Here is a 22,826-nt window from a genome sequence, read left to right on the forward strand (position 1 = left end):
TGCTGTACTGTCCCGGGGGAAGATGCCCAGCTGACACCTTAATCTTGGACTCCAGCTCCCAGGCTGTGAAGCCAGATGCTGCTTTTGTTTTCCTTCTACACCTGGGTTCTGACACGATGTCACCACAGCCCAGGAAGGATTCTGACAGAAAAGTAGCTCAGGAAACCAGCACACACTGCTTCTTTCCTGCTAACTTTACAGTCCTTGCTCCCTTCTAGCTGATCCCTGGGCATGACAGAGAAGACAGTGACATCTCTAAGTCTCCTGATGAAGAGGCTTCACAAGGCAGTGACCTTGAGTCACCTTTGTCTCTCCTACAAAGTCAGAAACCCCTCTAGTCTCGGCCTCTTCTGCTTCCTCCTCTTCGGGTTTACTCTTACAGTTTCAGCCCTATAATTCCCTGTGCGGATCAGTGAGTTGAAACCTTCCCTCCTTACTTGCTATTTTTCTAGATTTTCTTTTATCTGAGCCACAGATATCATCTAGTCAGCCTGCTGGGCTTGTTGTCACCAACTTTACCTGTCACTGTTGAGGAGCAGACAATAAGTATTAGGAAGTTCTAGGGCAAGAAATATATTTCAGGAGGGAGTTAAGTAAGCCACACTCCCCATCTCTCCCATACCGTGGAGGAATCGGTTGAGATGGCTCAGTGGTTAAGAGCACTGACTACTCTTCCAGGGGACCCGGGCTCATTTCCCACCACCCACATGGCAGCTCACAACTGTAACTTTAATATCTGACACCCTCATAGACATACATGCAGGTAAACTCACCAGTGCACATAAAATGAAAATAAAGTAAATGATCAAACAAAGGATGAAGTCCAGTGGTGCATTTGGAGGTGGGGGTCACTGCTAAACAAACACCTCAGGCTTCAAGCAAGCAGAGCCCTCTTCCTTTTCCATCCCTGATAAAATCTCTGGTTTTCCTGCTGAATCAAGTGGGGTACACCAGAAACGTGGAGCGCTGGCTTTTTTGTAGTAGCAAAGTAAGAAGGGAGGGTGTGCAAAACCCAAACATAAAAATTTGTAAATGAAATGTGTCAACATTTGCCTCTCTCAAGTCTTTTGTCCCTCCCCCACCACTCCCTTTGTCCCTATCCCTCCTCCTCTGTCTCCCTTTTACTCTTTTTTTTTTTGGGGGGGAGGGTTGTCTTTTAAAGATAGGATCAAGTAACTCAGACTGACCACCAACTTTCTACATCGCCAACAGCACCTTTGAACTCCTCATGCCCCTGGGTCTTCCTGCCAAGTATTGGGACCACAGGTCTGTGCTGTCACACCCAGCACCTGCAAGTCTCATTCTACGATTATCTGTAAAATGTTCTTAATGAAGCCAGCGCTGAGGGTCAAGGGAGCCGTCTCTGATTTATGAGTGGAAAGCACTCTAAAACCTCACTTACTCATTAACTTGTGGAGTACCTCCTGACTCCACAGTACTCCTCAGCTGCTCCTCCTGGCTAAGGCTTATCTGGTGCCTGTGGTCTCCAGGCACGAGCACAGCATGGGGGTGAGGGGTCCGCTCTGTCCACAGGGAGAAGATGAGCTGGCCAAGGAGACATGAATCAAACACAACAGAGGTACATTATTGTCACATGGGCCAGGTGCTGTGAGGTAAGGCTGGCCAGAAGACGGAAGATGAGACCTAGAAAAATGAGTCTCCAAGGAAATGTGGTTGAGCAATCTAGTCACAGCAGAACACTTCAGAGCCCACAGGAAGAGAGGAACAGAAGTCAAGATACCGGGGGCTCTAGTTAGCCAACTTGTTCCTTTAAGAGATGGAACTAAAGTCACTGGCCCACACAGTGATCTGGGGGGAAACATAACCAAGAGGCACACATGTGGAATGTGGAGGTACAGCAAAGGAAAGGCAGCATTTGGGCAGAGACATCTCTTCATATCCTATTATGTGAGCTGCCTCAGATAACCAGCTCCTCGTGTGACCTTGAGCTATACCCTCCAACCTCCTACTTGACAAAGGAAACCAATTAACCTATTAAATTAAGATTCTAGGGAGTATTCCAAGGTGTGATTATGTGTCCAGTCCTGATAGCTTCCCCAGGGCAGCTGGCAGGACCTCGGGCAGGAGATGTGAGCTGAGGAGAAAGCCTGATGCCTTTCTTAGGTCATGCAATGGACTTCTAACAGTGATGACATGACACACATCAGCAGGAGTGGCCCCTGGGCCTCACAGGAGGGTGCTGACTAATCTCTAAGCAGGGCCTCTTCCCGTTAGGCTTCTGTCTCCTACTTGAAGGTTTTCCAATACACATTCTCCGGACCTTCAGCTTTAAACTGCTGAGTTCTTTCATGGATGTAACAGGGATGAAAGCCTGGGTCTGCACACAAGGTGATCTTACAGGAGGAAGTCTATGTATGTGCATCCAGTGTGTACACATATGTATAGGTCTCTTGTGGATGTATCAGAAATGAAATCTTGGGTTTGCACATGGGGTGAGTGTATGTGTGCATCTGGTGTATCCATGTACGAATTGTGTATGTGTGCATAGTATGTTTATAGTTGTGTATGGGTCTGTATGTTTAAGTATGTAAGTTTTATGTGGTATATCTACATGTATGTATCTGTATGTATGTATGTGTGTATGTGTATATCTGGGAGTCTATGTTTGTGTGTGACTGTGTGCATAAGTATAGTGTGTATCTGTGTAAGTAAAGTCTGCTACAGATAGAGCAGGAGAGAAAGGAAAGAGGCCATGAGGAAGGAGAATGGAGTCTCATTTCTATCCAGGTTTTCACCAGCATGGGACACAGAGAAAGTTCCTCACACATGGGCACCCACCCAGGACTGCTGCAGACTCAGGGACCTGTCAGAGAGGGCCAGGGGAAGGGTGACTGCTGTCTAAAGTCAGGAAGTAGACGTCTCCATGGTAACAAGACTCCCAGAGCAGTCACTTTGCCACAGTCTTCACAAGTTCAAAGGTGGGCCACCTCCTTGATGTCCTCACAAAAATCCTCAGAGCATGTGCCATTGAGTCCCTGGAGCTACGGGCCATGGGCATTTCAGCAAGTGACAGCACCAAGTCCTGTTTGTTCCGACTCTTTTCTGTGTTCACACATTAACTCACTCACAAACTACTGAGTGACAAGATGGGCCACTTTCCGCCCCCCAACCCCTTCCAGCACAATCTTGCTTGCTACGTAAAGTGTGGTGGTTATTGTGGTCACCTTGGTAGGTTCCAGACTCACCTGGAAAAGCCTCCTGGTGTGGCTGAGGAAGTTATTTAGCCTCTGGGCATGTCTGTGAGGGGCTATGTTGATTAGGTGAATCTGGGTGGTAAGAGTCATTCCATGGGGTAGGGTCCCAGACTGTGTAAGGAGGACAGTGGCATGAACTGTACTGTGAACAAGTGCTCTGTGCTGACCTCTGACTGTGACCCCTCTTGTCATGATGCACTGTAGCTTTGGATGCAAGCCCAAATCAATCCCTTGAATTGCTTCAGTCAAGGTACTTATCAACAATCACAACAGAGAGAGAGAGAAAGAGAGAGAGGGGGGGGGGCACGTCTGGACGGCTGGCTCTAGGGTTGAAGACCTCACCTATGCAGTTAGAACGTGGCTCACCTGAATGGAACATCGAATGGCAGGGCTGCTCAGGTTTTAAGCCAAGCCAAGTGTAGCGGCACAAACTGGAAGTGACCAGAGCTGAGACTGGTGCTCAGTCACATGATCACAGTGCCTGGTGATGTGGCGAGGCCTGAGGCTGTTGCCCTATGGCCAGCTCACCTTGACGGGTACCCCTGCCAGCTTTGGGTGCTCCTGGGGTACAACTGCTTAGTTATAAATACCAAAGTCCTTTCACAGAACCCCATTGCTAGGGGCTGGAGAGACGGCCTGGTAGGTGAGGTGCTAGCCTCAAAACCATGAGGATGTGAGTTCAACCCCCACAAGTGTGTACAAGCCAAGAAGGCATGGTGGTAAATGCTTGCGATTCTAGAGTTCTGGAGTGGGGATGGGTTCTGGGGGGATGGGTTCTGGAGTGGGGATGGGTTCTGGGGGGATGAGTTCTGGAGGAATGGCTCTGTTAGTGAGAGACTCTAATCACCAAGGTAGACAGTACCTGAAGAATGACACTGAGGTCAGCCTATGTTCATTTTCCCTCCTTTCCTCCCTCTCTCCCTCCCCACCCCCCCACCTTTGCTATATTGGGTTCAGAGTCTTCTATAGACACAAGCCAAGAGGAAAATGCTTAGCCCTTGACAGCAGTTATCTATCATAGGTGCTGGCTTGCAAAAGACAGAGGGGAGACATCTCTTCCCTTCCCAAGACTCCTCCCCATGACCCCCAAATTCACTCACCCATTAAGTGGTCCCTGACTAATTGCAGGGTCTCCGGGGTGAAGAGCTTCAGGCCATACATGACATGGCTGGGAGGGTGCCTGGCTTTGGCCCCAACATCAAGAAGCAAAACAAGGCCGCACAGCATACAGAAATAGATGGGTCTGCTGTAGGCGATGATCTGGTTGTGACCCTGGAAAACAAATGCAATTTCCACCTTGTAACTCTCGTTCTGACCCGGTGACACCTGAGAACTAACAACACCCGACACCCATCCCCACCCTCAAAATACACAAGAAAAGGGGAGGCAAAAAGTTAGATGCGTAAAACAACGCTTGAGGTTTATTTCTGCCAAGCCAGAATGAAGGTGTCAAGCCCAGGTAAACTTGCCTAAAGGTTTCATTACCACTCAGAGAAAATTTGTCTGAGTCAATGCTTTCCTCGGTGGGGGTGGGGCGACTTCCATTCTCCTTGCTCCTCTCAGGTGCAAGACTTCTCGAAACCTTTGTTATGTGCATCTAACTGGGGTTCCCCAAAACAGGAAATAGCATTACAAATGGGTGTCAGGATGGGGACAGAACAGGTGGCTTGAAACAGTGAGCCATGTTGACTAATCATGGGTGGCTCTTTTCAGCTAGTGGAACCAAAGCCTGGGTGGGCCTCATTCTTCACATCATGGTAGGAGAGACCCGGCACCGTGAAGCTGTCCTCTGACCTCCATACATGCACCGTAGTGTGAGCAAATGTACACACAACACACACATGCACACAGACACACAAGAACACGGGATGCACACGTGTGCAATGATAATCAAACTTTAAATCATTTTTAAATTAGGAGGCAGGGTATTGTGCTACAGGCTTTCCAGAGCAAGAGACAGCAAAACTGCATCTTTGAAATTAATCCACAATTTGTAAGATTTGGGACACCAACAATGGACCAGGAGGGTGTGCTTTGCAATTCACGAGTCACCTTGTGCGCCCCAAGCAGAGGCAGAGTGGCCTCAGACAGGTTTTTTCAGTCACCGCCTCGAATGTGCTATACTTAGACATGGAGTTTAAATTGCCACTGCTTCTAAAATAGAAACAGTCCCAAGACCAACTGACAACAGGACAATACCAGCGTCTGTCACAGACCCTGACTGCCTTTGGTCCCGAGGCCAGGCTGGGTATTGAAAACATTGCTGTACTAGTAGGAAATTTTATTCAGCATCCAAGTAGCTCATGGATTAACAAGCACACGAGAATACGTTCTTTGCATTAAAAAATAATAAGACCAAAGCCAGAATGCTGCCTAACATTCTTACTAAGAAAACAGCGAAATCAATTAGCTGGTTAAATAACTGTGTGTCATATTAATATACAGCACCCGTGTAGGGGAGATGTTTTCTCAAACTGACAGGGTTTACAAAGTGTAATTAAGCAGGTACCACTTGTTCTGGCTCTTTCTCTTATCACAAAGTTAGTGGGTTGGAGGGTCGGCTCATCAGTAAAACGCTTGTTTGCCTTGTGAACATATGTCAGGGTACACCCCAGAACCAGTGTTGGGGGGTGCCTACCATCCCAGTGCTGGGAAAGTGGTGACAGGCAGGTCCCTGAGGCTTGCTGGTGAGCTCCAGGTCTGTGAGAAACTGTACTTCAACTCGCAAACCTCTTACAACCAAAGTTCAGTCTTCAGGTCTATGTGCATTCTCTCATCACACACACACACTCACACACACACACACACACACTCACACACACTCACACACACACACTCACACACACATTCACACACTCACACACACACACACTCACTCACACACACACACACTCACACACTCACACACACACACACACACACACTCACACACAGGTTCATGCATTAAAATCCATGATCTCTGGCCTTGACTGGTGTGAAAAGCCCTCAACCATCTTTTGGGAGATTTATCAGTGTTATGAACGTGTTCTCCATGTTGCTAATGTACAAAACCAAACCCAGGGTTCTACAGTGGGCTAGCCCTGGCTACTGTGGCTATGCCTCCTGTGTTAGGGGGTCCAAGAGCCACACTCAGATTCCTGTCCATTCCCAGCACATAAGCTGCCATCTTCCCTGAACTCCCCAGAATGCCCACTAATGAAATTCTGTCCTCCCCACTGCTGAGTGTGCGTCTGCATCCACAGGCACCCTCCCCTACAATGGTTGATTTTTAACTTTTTGATAAAAAATTTTTTTCCGCCTGCTGCATCAGGTGAAGTCTAATCTTCGTCTCCTAACAACCCATTCAGCTTCCCCAGTGTGGTTACACGCATGCCTTCCACAGCGTGTCCCACAGCCAGGAGCATCCTCAAGGCTACTGTCTGAATGCTGACCTCGCGTGCCTGAGGTTTCCCATCAGCCTCATCGATACTGCAGCAGACCGTTCACAAAGCAGTTCGGAAGATCCGGAAAGATATGAGAAGCCTGCGGGGGAAGCCCGCCACCGACACCCGGGGCTGAGTGACCAGCCACCTGCACACATTGCACACAAGGTAGCTCATGAATTGCAAAGCAGGCTCCTCTCCGGATTCATTCTTGTTGGGTTTTTTTTGGACCTGATGAATTGCACATTGATTAACCAGATGAGGATTCTCGTCTGGCTCTTGTTCTGGAAAATTGCATGGCATGGGAAATGCCTCGGCGCTCCTCCTCCTCTTAGCAGAGCTTCTAGAGACACCAGCTCAAACCAGAGCTGAATAGACCTAGAAATCCCGGTAAGGAAACTGATGACTGAAATGGACACAGGGTAGGTGTCTGACTGTTCACCAGGAAGGGAAGAGACGCCTGTGTTTCATGGTCCCTGTGACGTGCCCGTTCAGGTCCCGGCACGGTAGCTTGGTCTGTTCTTATTAGAATCAGTATGACTCCGGCTCAGCACAGCAGTATGGAGGTTCAGGAAGACACCTCAAATCCACCTGAAGCATAAGGCTCACCTGTCACTCTTCTCCCCATGGCTTTAGCATGTTTTGTATCACATCACAAAGTGCATGCAGGGAAGGAATTGTTTATGTATGTGTGTGTGTATGCATGTCTGTGTGCGCACATGCCTGTATGTGCATGTATGTGCACACATGCTTGTGTGTGTATATATGTGCACACATCCATATCTGTGCATATGTGCACATGTGTGTGCATACAAGTTTGTCTGGGTGTGTGCATATGTGCACATGTGTGTGCATACAAGTTTGTCTGGGTGTGTGCATATGTGCACATGTGTGTGCATACAAGTTTGTCTGGGTGTGTGCATATGTGTAGAAGCCAAACTCTGTGTGTCTTCCTCAACCTTGCCTCCACCTTATTTTCTCCGATAAAGGGCCTCAGTGAACCCGTGGTCCTTCGGCTGTCCATCCATACTGACTGGCCGGTCAGCTGCAGGGATCTTCTGATACTTGTGTTTAACATTTGTATGACCCAGCCGTGTGGCCCTGCCTGGCTTTCACACAGGTTCTAGGGATCCAACTCTAGTCCTTGTGTTTGTGTGGCAGCCACTTTACCCACCGAGCTGCCTTCAGAGTCGCAGGGAGAGGAATGTTTGGATGCGGAACAGCAGCAGCAGCAAGCCAGCCACAGTGAGGCAAGAGGAACCCGGGAGGGCTACGGCCAGCCTTCTGACACACCTACCCGGTTACTGAGGAGAATCCCGACACCACATCTTAATGCCCGGGTCACTATGATGCGTGGTGCTAGGTTAAAAGATCTATCATATGCAAACTGACTACAGGGAACAGAGGAAGCATCTGCCAGCACACAGCCAACCAGTTAGAACACATTCCTAATCATGATGAGCTGGTATAGATTAAAAACTAGTCCTAAACTCTGAATATAATTTTTAAAAGCATAATAATGGGAGGACAGTTTTCTCTCATTGGAGAGCTTCTTCGGGGTCAGCAGCCGCGTGACGGAGGGAGGGGCTCGCTATGACAGAGGCCAGAAGGATGACAGAGCACAAAGCGTCAAATCACGTCGCTATGGCTGGAACCAGGGCCAAGAGAATACGTGTGTAAGTAGGGGCTGGTCAAAAGATACTGAGCTACTGACGTGAGGTCTGAGTGAGCCCAGAGTCTCATATAAATCAGAATCCAGGTTATTGGGATAAAGGGTAACAGGGCACCTGAACCCAAGGAGCATTGGCAGACAGGCTTCATAAACAGAGTTTCCATGAAAGGTCACTAAAAAGAAAACCACAGTGGGAAATGAACTTGCTAAGAGTGGCAGATATCCCCAAAGGGCCAGTAAGTCTTGCTGAGGACATGGGGAGAGCGACCCCTGGTGGATGAAAGGTGGTACTGACATTAAGGATAATGGAAAGTTCTCAAGAAAGTCCAAGCTGCAGGAAGCACTTGCCTTGCAAGCAGAGGACCTGAGTCCTGAGTCCGAATCACCAGAACCCACACAAAAGATGGGTATGGAGCAGGAGTGCTCGTAAGCAGAGCACTCTTTCAGAGAGATAAGCAGCAGACAGGATCAGCCACCCTGGCAGATACAGCAGAGGACACACTACAGAGACCCTGCCTCACACGAGGCAGAAGATGAGGACCAACACCTACACGGTCCTGTGACCTCTACATACACACTGTGGCACATGGACCTGTGAAAACATATGTATGCATGAAGGCACAGGCAATTACATGTGAAACACACACACATGCACGCACACACACGCACACACATGCACACACACACACACAAGAACTTTCAGCATTTACCGTTTGCTGCTCTGCCAGAGAACCCGAGTTGGATTTCCAGTGCCCACATCAGGACAAATACTTCGATGGCCTCATTTTCTATGGACTACAACAAAGTCTGACCCACAGACAACATGGCCAGAGTGGTGAGGAGCTAAGGAGCAGAGGAAGGGGCAGGAAGTGCTAGGACAAGGGTGCAGTCAGGCATGTGGGGTTGGTGCGCTTCGTAGATCTATTACAAGGTGACAGTGGCTATCGTCGGCCATTACATCGAATGTTCTTGAAAATGGCTGAAATTTATTATACCTTAGATATCCTCATCAGAAAAAAAGTATGTGATTTACAAAATAACTTGACTTAATCATTACACCATGTACATATCACCAAATTATACTTACCCCAAATACATACGTGTGTGTGTGTGTGTGTGTGTGTGTGTGTGTGTGTGTGTATAATAGGATTTTTAAATATGAAGTTTATGACTACATACTAGGTGCTTAAGGAACATTGCCAGGTGCCAGAAGCAAATTTACATGCACTATTTAGTGATTTACATACAATTCTTACTGACATTAAACAGCTCTATTTGCACACGAGGAAACTGAGGCACATAGAGGGCCACCATTTCACTCAGCATCGGATAGTCAAGTGGGTAAGTGAGAAACAAAGGCAAGGCAGCGACGGTACTATGAACCATCAGATCGACCTACTGTGCCTTTTCTCATAAGAACCCAGAGGACAGAAGTGACCTGTCACACAGGGTCCACCCCATGCCTGAGCCCCCCTCCGCCAATGCCAACGCACCATGCGCTTAGATCCAGCCAGAGCTTAGCGCCATGCACTTGGGTATCCATCCACCGCTTCTACTCCTGTATTCAAGATACAGACACAGATGCAAATCTGACCCTTTGGATAGATGCTGGCATCACCTCGTTTTCAATGCAAGCAGACGAGACAGGAAATTGGCCATACTTAGGCACTTACGTGTATTGGTGAGGCAGGGTCAGGCTGGACGCTCTAAAACACAAACCAGAGGACTTGAGTCACCTTGTGATTGCACTGCTGTGCTAGTGACAACACACACGCATGCACACACACACACACACACACACACACACACACACACGCACGAGCTCTCTCACGAACACACACGAGGATGAGTTCTTGCCTTCAGCAGAGAGTACTGGCAGCTGGCCATGACCAGGCAGAAAAGCAGGACCCACAAGTCTCTGCAGAAGCCACGATTCAGCGTCAGAAAGCCCAGGAGGGAAACCAGAACACTGAGCAGGACTGCTACCATGTTCTCCTTCACATCTTCAGTTCTGTGCGAACACACGAGGAAGCATGGAGTGAGACCCTAATGCCCACGCTGCTAGCAGCACAAGTTTTCCCATGCTCACTGACAGACTGGCACCACGCCGCACAGGGGCTGAGCTGTTTCAGCCCTGCACCAACACAGAGCAGAGGGCCTGTGCTGGGTATCCGTTTGTTCTTGTGCCGTTTAAACAAAGTCCTTGGGTATTTGTTCTTGGAATAACTGAAACCTGACCATGCTGACTTTCTCGGCTACTTGCACGAGGCTTTCGAGGCAACCACTGACTCCAACCAAAGCCTGGAATGACTCAGAAATACACAGGCTCCTGTCAGCACTGACACCTGTAATGGTTTCCAGACTGATCCAGGAACAGGAAGCTTCAGAGGGAGATGTGACTCCCAGACAGTACAGGGAGCCTAGCTGTGTGGCTGCAGCCACACAGTCCTGCAGGCTAGTTTTGTTTCGGAGCCTTCCACATGAGAAGGAAGATGCAGAGGAGACTCCTGCAGACATGAGGTGTTATTAGGATGGGATGGAAGTTACATTCCAAAGAGCATTGCCAAAGAGGGAGCTGAAAAATTGAATCAACCAGTCTAGGTGGGATGGGGGGTCTATATCAGGAAGGACTGCTTTGTTCCTTACAAGTTTTCTATTGTCCCCAATAAAATATAAGCCTTGTGAAGGCAAACACGAGGGCTGTTGAGGTTCCTGTGCTGTGCTGTGGTAGGCAGGTGTGTGTGCACACACACATACACACACACCTACAAAGAGATTGATTCTTTCATAATCAAGGTTAACACAACCTATTTCTTGTTACAGGAAAAAAATAGCATTTTTTTCTAAAGCCTCATCTAGCTGAAGGCAATATCTTGCATCATGAGTCACAGAATCGACGTCCAATCCTTCGAATGCCCCGGGGCCACATGACATTGTGAAGCAGTTACAATGCTGTTCCCTGACTTGGGGGTCCTGAAATTCGCTGCTGTAATTTTGCAGGCCTATCATTTTTCCTCATGTGATCATACCATCTAAGACATGACTGTACCATTACTGTAACAAGTAGTCACTGCGGGACAGGCAGCAGCTTAGTGACCCTGCTACTTCCCCATGGGCTGGCACCGAACTCTGAACAGACCCTGCTGCTCGAGCACTAGAGATCCTATCATCCATTTTAAGATCAGTCCCCTCAGAGTCACAGCCTCTCTGAAAACTGTAATATTCTCCTCTGCACATTCTGACAGGAAAGCCCACAAACAGGAGAGCCCCAGTCTAAGCCCGTCTTCATCACCAGAGCAAACTCCAACTTCCAGGCCTTGTCTGCCGAGGCACAGTATCTCCAGCCACAGAGTGTTTTATTTAGGGAAATAATCAGCGGGGGCAAAAGGGAGGGAAAGGCTGAGAGGGCAGCATCAAATTTGAGCAGCAGATGGAGGAGAGAAGCCGGAGTCACGCAGGGGACAGCTAGCATCACCCCTTGTCATTCTCAACCACCTCCCTCCCAGGGCCACAGTTGGTGGAAGAAGGCTTCTTGCTGATGGAACTGAAAGGATTCCTGCTAAAACAGGGTGGGATATAGACAGATCAAAGCAGACTGTACCCAGGCCAACCTGTGCCTTAGCCCATGATACTCCCTTAACACCTCCCCTGACAACTGTGAAATTCAATGTCTAAGTCACTGGGGTTCACAGTAAAGTGGGGTGTGGGCTGGAAATGTCCTGGGGAACCTTAGCAAGAAGCAAGGCGCACTCCAGGCACATTCAAGGGTGCTCACTGGTGTCCCCCCTTGTCTGCTGGCCACACCACCGCGTGCCCCACAGCTTACCGATCCAGCAGCGCCAACAAAGTGAGTCGGTCGTACCAGACTTTAATCCACTTCCCGGGGAAGATGATAAATTTGTAAAACTGCTCTCGGTTAAACTTCCCTTGGGCTGAAGAACGCGAGGAGTCTTCCAGATCCTGGCTGATATGCTTTACACACCGGGAGCAAAACAGACCAGAGGCAGAAATGGCTGTCACTATGTAGTCACAAGAACATCTCATAGTTTAAAGACACAAGGGATGGGGATGGGTGTGGGGGCTGGAGAGACAGCTCAGCTGTTAAAATCACTGTCTGTTCTTGCAGAGGATGCAGGTTCAGCAGAGGATGCAGGTTCAGTTCTCAGCACTCACATGGAGGTACAACCATCTGTACCTCCAGTTTCGGGGCTCTGACTTTTCCCTGCAGGCTCCCGCATACATGTGGCACACATAAATTTATGCAGGCATTAACACACACACACACTCTCTCTCTCTCTCTCATACACACACACACACACACACACACACACACACAGGCATAAATGTGTGCACATGAACATGAACACATACACACACCACACACACAAAGCACATACACAGGCACTCACCACACACATACACACCACACACATGCACACACAAGCACACACCACACATGCATATGCATACACACCACACACATGAACACACACACAGGCACACACAACTCCCTCCCTCTCTCTCTCTCTCTCTCTCTCTCTCTCTCTCTCTCTCTCTCTCTCTCTCTCTCTCTAAATCTTTTTAATACAAAGCCTGGAAGTAGAGCTCAGTGGTGGAGAAACTGCCTAGCAAGCTTGAAACCCTGTGCTCAGCACTATTACTGAGACATTTATTACTGAAGCAATCCATGAAGCACAGACAGACAGCCAGATTCAGAAACCAGCACTCTGTTTAAAAGAGCCAGTGTAAGGGAAGAATGATTAGCCTCACACCGGTTCCAGGAAGATGTTGTCACTGAAACCCTGACAACTCACCACTGAAAACACTTCTCTTACTAAACAAGGTGCTCCTGGAAAGTAATTATTGTGTGAGACATGCGTCCAAGGAAATATTTTAAATGGCCTAATCTTTAACTTCAATTCCATATAATCCAAGTTTTACTCCAAATGCAGAGGCCTTTGCTGAAGGTCAGTCGGTCACTGACAAACTCTGCCCTAGGAACAGGGCACTGGAGACAGTAGCTCATGAAGTGCTTGCTACACAGGCATGAGACCCAAGTCTGCTCCCCAGAGCATCTGTAAAAAGATGGTCGTGATGTGTGACTGTACCCCAGCACTGGGGAGGTGTGGACGCATGGCTGAGGCTGACATACCAGCCAGGGTAAATTCTTAGTGAGCACCAGGCCACAGAGACCCTGCTTCCAAAAATAAAATGGGGAATGATTAACAAACCACAGTTTGTGTTGACCTCTGGCCTTGGCACACACGTGAGCATGCATGTGCACCAACACTTGTGTGTGTGTGTGCACCTGAATGTATGCCTCTTTGTGTGTCCGTGTGTGTGTGTGTGCACTTGGATGTGTGTCCCTTTGTGTGCTCATGTGTTTGCATATGTGTATGTGAGCCCAAATATGTGTGTGTAAGTGTGTGTGTGTGTGTGTGTGTGTGTGTGTTTGAGTGCATTCTAGTTCTTCAGAGTCTGGTGCATCTAGACAAACTTAAAGAAGGAAGTAGAGGAGGTGACCAACAGAGATGTGAGGAACCGTTGTTTAGAACAGGCGACCAAGCAGAAGGTAGGTATCCACCAGCATCCAACCTTCAGTCAGCTCCCCACCCGGGGTGCTGCACGAAAGGCTGCTTCAGGCTGGGTGTGGGGTGACAGGGGCCTGAAGCTCTGAGCGTTCAGGACCATGAGTCCCCAACTCCAGCCCCCACAGTTTTACATCCCTCAGTCACACTGTGTGGATGCTCCTAATCCCTCAGAGAATCCACCTTGAAGCATTCCCGCACACCCAGCAGAAACACAAATATGCTTTAAACTGGATGAGTGGAGCTTTGACATGTGTCTCAAAGCGCTCTCACAGATCAAAGTCCAAAGCAAGAGAGACATCAAAAAAACAAAAACCACCACCGCCAACAACAAAACACCCTAGAAACACGTCAGCTTGTGCTAGGACCCACATGCTGACAGCACACACACACACACACACACACACACACACACACACACACACACACCCTGGGTGACTTTGGGAAATTTAATCCTCAACTCTAAGGACAGTGATTGATGTTCAGAGAGACTCAGATGCTGCCTCACAGAGCCCTGGGCAAGAGCAGGTTCTACCTTCTTGGTGGCACCAAGATTAACTTGTTAACTCAGCTCAAGAACCACAAAGTTACCCTGAACATAAAGTACTGATGAAAACACAAGGCATAGGGAAGGAAAACCGCCCTGTCCTTTGAACAAACCTCAGGAGCTGCTGGGCAGTGGGTACAGTAGGACTGAGACCCCGAGAGCAACACGTGTCCTGGGCTCTTGTTTGTTATAGTTACTATTGCTGAGATGAACAAGCTCGCACACTTACCGGGAAATGTGTTTGACCCTCAGAGGTCCAGAAAAGATGGTGGCCTCGTTGAGGAGGTGGAGCTGTGTGACACACAGTCCTCAGGGAAGAAGGCAAATAGCATGTTTGACCTGCACATATGTCTGTGTGCATGTCTAGTGGCTGTGGGGCTTGAAGTGGATGGTCGTAAGCTACCATATGGGTCCTGGGGATCAAACACAGGTCATCTGCAAGGGCACACACACACACACACACACACACAGTTATTTTTCATTATATGTGTGCAGGTGTCCAGGGTGGCCAGTAGGGGGCAGCAAATGCTTGGGAGCTGGGGCTTTAGGAGGTCGTGATGACACCCCACGTTGATGCTGTGCACCTAACGGGGTCCTTTGCAAGAGGAGCATGTGTTCTTAACTGCTCAGGCGTCTCTCGAGCCCCTACTTTTAGTGAGCCCCACACTGACTGCACTAATGCACACTGCCACCAGTACTGAATGCAGGCAAGTTTCTGGTGACCGCCGTTCTGTCTGGGGTGAGGTAGCACCTCGGAGTAGCTTTAATTTGCACTTCCCTAAGGACTAGGAATGTTGAATGCTTCTTAAAATATTTATCGGCCATTTGTGTTCTTTTGAGAACTGTCTTCCCTTTCATTTAGCCACAGGGTGTACAATTTCAAGACACATATTATTAAGACTTCACTGAGAAACTTTTCAGTGTCATCTTAAACCAAATATAAAGTTATATGAATAAGTGTACTCTAGAAGACCCAGAATCTTAAACAGAAGGAAGACAAACATGGAAACTAAGAAACTTCATGGGAACTTGAACTTTAGCCATCAGCAACCCTCTCTGCTGAAACTATGCCTTCCAAGAGGCCCGCCTTCTTGGAAGTCAACCCCAAGAATCCCTTCTCCTGAGAAGCCTGCCCTGGCTCCCCGCTCCCTCAGGTCCACGATGCAGTTGCCTCTCATAGGCAGGCCTGGCTCTGTGTCCAGCCTTCCAGATGCCACTGCCAGGGAATCCTTGCTCTGGCTCCCCTGAGTCTCAATAAAGCTTGGCTGGATGTCTGAATGAACATTAAGAAGGAATTTCTTAGTAAAAGAACAGAAGGCTTCATGTTTCCCACTTGATGTCACCCAAATCAACAACAACAAACTTTCCCAAATCAAATATCGAAGAATCTTGGCATGCCTAGTAAATAAACACAAGGTTATCATAATTTTTAAAAAATCAGGTATTTTTGAAACCATGTAGGGTGAGGCAGAAGAGCCAGCTACACTCTTGAGGGGTTTGTGCATCCAAACAACCAAAGATCAATATGAATGGACTTCTAATGCATCTGAGAAAGCAGCTGATCAGCAGGATACAGTAATGTCAGCAGAGGGTTCCTTGCCATCGGCATGGTATTTTCTGTCATTCAGTAGTCAGACCTGTAATGATGTTTTGTGGGAAAGTCAACAGTGAGAGCCAACTCTTGGGGACAGACCTTAAGATCTGCTGCTGGGGCTGGGAAGTGAGTCAGGCAGTAAAATCTTCATCACACAGCAGGAGGGCTTGAGTTTGATCCACAGAACCCACTCAAAAAACAAAACAAAACAAAACCACACCACCCAGGAATGGTACACATGTGTAATCCCACCACTGGGCTTACAGGGATGGGCGGATCCTTGGAGCTTGCTGGTCAGCCAGTCTTACCTACTTGAAGAGTCTTAGACTAACAGAAGACATTGTCTCAAGAGAGGCAGACAGTGATCCGGAGGATGACTCCGAGACTGACCCCCGAGACTGTCCTCCAGACTACAAACATGAGATCATACTTGTATACATACATGTATATATGTGTACCTGCACCCACACATACATTCCCTGACATGAACACATACGTGCATGCCTATGTATGTGCATGCACACACACACACATACATACACACTTATACACACACATACTTACATACACACATGTGCACAAACACACTCAGGGCTTCTACAGCAGCCACGAACAGCTTCACTAGTATACACATACCCGAGGGGTTTCCGATTGTGTCCTCCGAGCCACCATGAGTAAGAGCTGTTGTTGAAGGGCACTGACCGTAGGGTCCCCTGAGGATGGATCTGGACTTCCTGTAGTTGTGGTGCTGGAGGAGCTGAGAAGAATCTCTCTGAGAACAGGGAAAACAAGCCTGTGTGACCAGCTTGCATTAGGACACACCCATTTCTTACACAAAAACCCAAGGAGACAGAAACGTGCAGCATAGAAGGGCACTGTCTGGGTCCGTATATTCTCAGTAAAGAGTTTAACTTTCTGCGTGCCCTCTTGCTGCAGGTTCAAAGCCTACAGCCCTTGGCTCAGACACAGGATACTTGGTGCTCAGCTCTGACTTTCTGTACATTAATGAGACTTGGTGAGCACTATGCTTAGACTGGGAAATTCACGGACCCCAATTGGAAGAAGCGGTAATGAGAACCTGCGTCATGGAGATATTAACTGAGAATTTGGCAAATCATAGAACTGCCTAAGAGACAAGGCTTTGTGTAGGTCTGAGAAGAAGTCTCAAGGCTGGGGTAACGGTGGCAAGCATATCTATCCCCGAACAGTGAGTGACCCTTAAAATCTTGGACTAAAGAATGAAGAGGTGAGTTGATCACAACCTTCTCCTTTTTCTGCTTCCTGACTGTGAGTGTTCCCCAAGCCACACTCTCCTTGCCTCGATGGTGCACCCGCAAACTGCGAGCTAGGGTAAAAATAAACCCTTCTTTGTCGAGTTGCCTTTGCTGGGTGTTTGATCACAGTAATTGGAAAAGGGACTATGGCATTCTTGGATTCCCAACCCCAATACTCTGTCGGCATCACCCCAGACACCCCAAAGCAAGAGAGCACACTTACATAAAAGGAAAAGTGGCCTCTGTTAAACAGCTTAAGTCTTTATCTTAAATCATATGAGGGTTGATGAGACTTAATGCAGCTCTTTGAAGATTTACAGTACTGCCTTTTAGCTTTTAAATTAATGTGTGTGGTGTGCATGTGTATGTGTTGTGCATGTATGTATTTGTGTGTATGCATGTGGTATATATGTGTATGTATGTGTGTGGTGTGTATTTATGTGTGTGTATGGGCGTGTACCTGCTTATGTGTACAAGCACTGTGTGTGTACAGTACTTACTAAGGCCTGAAGAGGATAACCACTTCCCTGTAGCTACAGGCAGTTGTGGACGGCCTGACATGGGTGCCGGGAGCTACACACAGATCCTTGGCAAGAACAGTAAGCGCTCTTACTGGATGAGCCATCTCTTCAGGCCTCAGTCCTTGCTTCAGCTCAGAAAGCAAAAACTAAGCTATACTCCATGTGGCTTCTCAGCAAGGTGCCTAGTGCTTTAGGAAGATACCTATTAGTCTGCTTACCCCATGGTTGTCCTAAGGGAATTCCTACTAACACAGCCCCACTTTATCCAAAATAGCTGAGACTGTATGCTAGCCAGGGTGTATCAGTGATGTGAGATTGTCCTAACAGCCACCATGAAATACAGAACAGAGCAATATAGAGAGAGCTGAGGGACCAGCTAGGTCTTTGAACACAGAGACCACAGAGTTTCTGAATTAACCCACCTTGGACCCAGCATATTAAAGAGCAACTTGCTTTGTGTGAGGTGTGTGTGTGTGAGTGTGTGTGTGTGAGTGTATGCATGTGCATGAGCTCTCATACTTATTTACATGTGTGTGCATTCATGTGGAAGCAGAGGTCACTTTGGGTGTTCTTTGGGTGACATACACCTTCATTATTTTATTAGTGGAGGAATCCCACGTTTGCCTTCTGCATTTTTGAGAGTTCCAGGGAGAGAACTCGAGTCTCCAGCTGCAATACCAGCATTGTAAGCCATCTCGCCGGCCCCTTTCTGTCTTATTTTTTCAGACAAGGTTCACTTTTGACCTGAGACTTGCCAGTCCATCTAGGCTAGCTGGTTGGCCAGCCCCATGGTCTACCTTTCCATTTCCCCTGCACTGTCACCGAGCCCATCTTTTCTACATGGATTTGGGGTCAGGATTCAGACTGTGTGGCCAGCACTTATGAGCTGGACCCCACCCCCAGGAACTCACTTCCTCCAGCAAGGCTCCACTCCCAAAGGTTTCACAGCCTCTCAAGACAGCGCCACCCGCTGGATAGCAAGTGTTCAATACACGAGTCTCCCCAAGCCGAAATGTCTTACTTTCCAAGGTAATTGTGTTTCCTCCTATTCAATCCATTTTGAGTTGAGTCTACAGTAGCCTGCAGCTACTGTGTTAATAGACTACAGGAGGCACCAGAAACAGCGATTCTAGAGACAGGCTTGCTGCTGCTGCTGCCAAGCTGCAGGGCTCTAAGAAGGGCCAACTCCTGGACTCGATTCCCACAACATATTAGTAAGCATGCTTCTAATTGCAAAATAAAATGCCATAAACAGAAATGGATCTAAACCGCTGCTGTACTGCTGACTACCTTGACTTTGAGCACATGGTTTTGCCACCTTGGATCTATACCCGTAAGAGAGAGAGGCGTTTCCTTCCTAAAGGATGTGGGAACTAGAACAGACTAGACAGAATGGGCTGATGGAGCCTCTACACTGGGCACAAGTAAGAGGCTCTGGTCTCTCTGTTGCCTCCTTTTGATGGGGAACTTGGCCAGAGTCTCCCTGTTAGGGAGCAAGATGGCTGCCAGCCTTTCCATAGACAATGCCTTGGCTCTGGCTGCAGTGGTGAAGAAGGCCCAGCATCCATTCATCACTATTTAACATAGACTCAAGCAACAAATCAGCTTTCCTCCCAAAAAACCTCTTCCACTAGCTTTGGCTGGGTCCTTATCACAGGCACACACTGGCTGTGCTGGCTTCTGTGCAGCCTGGAGGGACAAGTCTGTGGTGAGCAAAACTGTACCTCAAATGGAGCCAATCCTCCGAGGCCTATCCTCTTCTAAGCCGTGGTGGCTGCAGCATCAAAAAACCAATGTGCCCTGCTGCGTTAATGAGCGTCACACTCCAAGACTGTTTATTAGGGATGTCCCCACCTCCCCTGAAACATCGGAGGGATGGAGAGAGCCCCCTCTCAGTGATACCTCCAGGTCTCTATCAGCCTGAGGCTGGGTTGGTATCAGGTCAACTAGTTCTATTCCGTGAGAAAGCAGAGAGGCGTGTGGGATGGGGTGGGGTGGGGTTGTTGGTTTAGGGATGACATGACAAGCCAGCCCTGGGAGGGGACAAAGAGACTGAAGCTGAGCTGGGCCCTGGTGGTTCCAAGCTGGAGGAATTCCAGCATTTGAGTGGCTGAGGCAGGAGAATAGTTGGAAGTCTGAGGCTAATCTGGGTCATACAGTCTGAGGCTCTGTTTCAAACAACTGAACTAGTGTCTCTGCTGGGTTGGGTGGGACAGGGCTGGGTCTGCGGTAAACAGAAGGGGGTTAAAGTCTCTGCTCCATGGCCCTGCTCCCCTAACCCATCTGTGGAAGCCGCAAAAAGGTCACAAAAACTGTTTCCCAGTGACAGAGAAAGTATCACCAGTAATCCCTCATCCTCACCAGATTTTAAAACAAGAGTTTTCTACCTCCTGAGACTATATCTCTTCTGCCTGCCCTTCCCAAGGCTCCAGGCCCACTGTGGGATGAATGGGAAGGGCGCAGGGAGGGTTGCCTAGGACAGAAGTTGTTATAGCAGGCTCTCTGGCTGTGGAGGACACTAAAGAACAGCAGGGGTGGGGTTGGAGGGAGGGTTCTAACAGGGAACCCAGACTTTGATGTGGGTCCAGCTCCCCTTTTATAAGGCAGCACAAATGAGAGGCCTCTCAGAGGCTGCAGAGAAAAAGCAAGTGGAGAGAGTGCACCCTCATGTGGCAGCTGGGGCTGTGTGCAGCCACAAGGCCTCAGCTTCTGCTAGGAATTCCATCCCTGGGACTCTGGGCCTGTAGAGAAACAGCACCTCAACACCACATGTCTGAGACCCAGATGAGGACCTCTGCAAGAGGAGGAGAGGTCAGCAAAGACTGAGGAGCCACAGGAAGGCCTGCTCCCATGTCACCTGCCTCTCTGCGTGATCAAAGCCAGCAAGAATTTTCTAGTCTCTAACTCTGATGTAGCCAACACAGTTCTCCTTCAAATTAACAGTGACACAGCTCTTTGCCTGAGGACAAATGTTCCCAGTGAGAGCTAAAGTGTGCTGTCAAAAGTGCAGTTGATGGGGTTCACTGAGGTGACCCATGCCTCCCTGTTCTGAGTGCCTGTAAGTCACTACAGTGGTCCCACCCCTGCCCTTCTCCACCCCTGCCCTTCTGAGCCCAAGTTCTTCACTTTCTTGGAATAAAGCAAAAATCAGGTGATTGTTTCTGGAACGTTCTGTCTACTTCCCTTTTTAGGAAGCCAGGTGCTGCTCCCTTAAGCATCACGGCTATGGTCTGAGGAGACGGCTCATGAATACAGTGTTTGCCACACAAGCAGGAGAACCTAAGTGTGGGCCTCAGAACCCCATACAAAAGTCAGATGTGGTGTTGAAGGAGGCAGAGGAAGGTGGATCCGTGGCTCACACTGGCCAGCAGGCGCAGCCTACTTGGTGAGGCTCAGGTCTCAGTGAGAAGCCCTGTCTCAAAAACAAACAAACAAACAAACAAACAAACAAACAAACAAACCCATCATGGTGGATGGCCCCTGAGGATCGATGTGAGACTTTTGAAGTTTGGGTCTTTCAAAGAAGAACACCAACATACTACTCGGAAAATTTGTAGACAAATGGACATTTTCATCGAACAAAGAATAGAAGTCCTTACTCTCCCTTAGTGATACACAACTGTCAGCCCCGTCACTGGAAACAGAGGCAGGAGGAATCAAAGTGCAAGACCACCCTGGGCTGCATGTCTCAAGAATCAGACAAAGGCTGGAACCAAACAAAAAGTCTCAGTCGATGAAGTGCTCGCCCTGCAAGTTTGAAGACCAGGGTTTTTGATCCCCAGAGCCCACAGTGCGAGGTATGATGTAAGCTTGTAATCTCAGCGCTGAGGAAGCAGAGACAGACGTGTTCCTGGGACTCACCGGCCAGCCTGGCTTGCCAGGAGAGTTCCAGGCCAATGAGAGATTCAGATGATATTTGAAGTTCTTTTCTGGCCTACACACACACACACACACACACACACACACACACACATACACACACACACACAGAGCAGGGTGGAGAGTGGACTTTAGTGGATGTCTGGTGTGCAGTGAGAATCATTTCAGTCCTGAACATTTGTTAGCTTCCCAGGCAACTTCTTCCACTTCCTGGGTCGATGACCTACTTCCAGATCTGTTTGCAGGCTGATCAGCTCACTTTGGGCTCTGAACTAGTGAATCAGACCCGCATTCTGGTCGCGTCCTGGTCGGTTAAACTCGAAGTGGATTTACTGTCAGGCAGCATTTCCCAGCAGCCCCTGCTGCGATCCAGGTCTCTGGGGAGAGCGGAGCACAATCAGATACCCTTCCCAAAGGCGCTGCTTGAAGAACAGTTAGCCTGCGACGCGGGGTATTCTGGGAGCCTCTGTGGTGGGGGCAGGCTGCTGGTCTCAGTGTTTGGGGGCCAGGAAGGAAGATAACTTCCTCTCTCAGCTTCTTCCAGGAATTCCCAAAGAGACATGGAAGCTACATGGCTAACAAGTCCCCATTCCGAGCAGAGCATCTGGGACATAAAACAGTTCCGTGAAGACCGGGCCTCATAATGGCTGAGAGAGTCACCTTCCGGCCAGTAATCGGATCCAGCAGTTTTACAAGCTAGTTGGAGGTGCTCCCAGCCACTGAGGTCACCTTAGAGGGGAAGAGCTGCTTTTCTTCCGGTACCTTCTATGGTGAATAGCTTATGGAGCCCTAACCAGGGCTTCTGATCTGAAAGTCAACATTTGTACTTGCTCTGGGTGGAGAATCCAGAACTTAACGGCCTTAAGGGCTATGGACAGAATATTAAATACACACGCCAAAGCTGCCGTAGGTGCCAAGGCTGCCAGGAGAACAACATGCTCTTAGATGCCCACTTCACAAACAGGTAAAGTGGTACCTGCTAAAAACAGACTTCCTCCTGGTCAGATGCCAGGAAATGCCAGGGGTTGACTGCCAGGAAAAGTAACCATGAACTTTGCTCTTTTTTAAGCAGAAGAAACCTGACACTGTAGAGTGCTCTCCACAGCAGGCACTG

The 22,826-nt window shown here is 48.6% G+C and overlaps 1 protein-coding gene across 2 annotated transcripts in view; it reads right to left on the reverse strand.

Moving 5' to 3' along the window:
- The window catches only part of PCNX2 (pecanex 2), a gene marked incomplete at both ends in the record, with an annotated part of 142,460 nt that overhangs the window by 92,881 nt on the left and 26,753 nt on the right, over window positions 1-22,826 (reverse strand). For both annotated transcript variants that reach the window (XM_080936582.1, XM_080936581.1), the window contains 5 exons: window positions 4,316-4,487; window positions 9,983-10,015; window positions 10,167-10,320; window positions 12,136-12,281; window positions 16,675-16,810. In XM_080936582.1, the coding sequence (XP_080792708.1) occupies window positions 4,316-4,487; window positions 9,983-10,015; window positions 10,167-10,320; window positions 12,136-12,281; window positions 16,675-16,810 (641 nt within the window). The remainder of the gene's footprint in view (window positions 1-4,315; window positions 4,488-9,982; window positions 10,016-10,166; window positions 10,321-12,135; window positions 12,282-16,674; window positions 16,811-22,826) is intronic.

Source organism: Micromys minutus (genome assembly GCF_963924665.1).
Source record: "Micromys minutus genome assembly, chromosome: 24".
In the NCBI taxonomy this organism is placed as follows: Eukaryota; Metazoa; Chordata; class Mammalia; order Rodentia; family Muridae; genus Micromys; species Micromys minutus.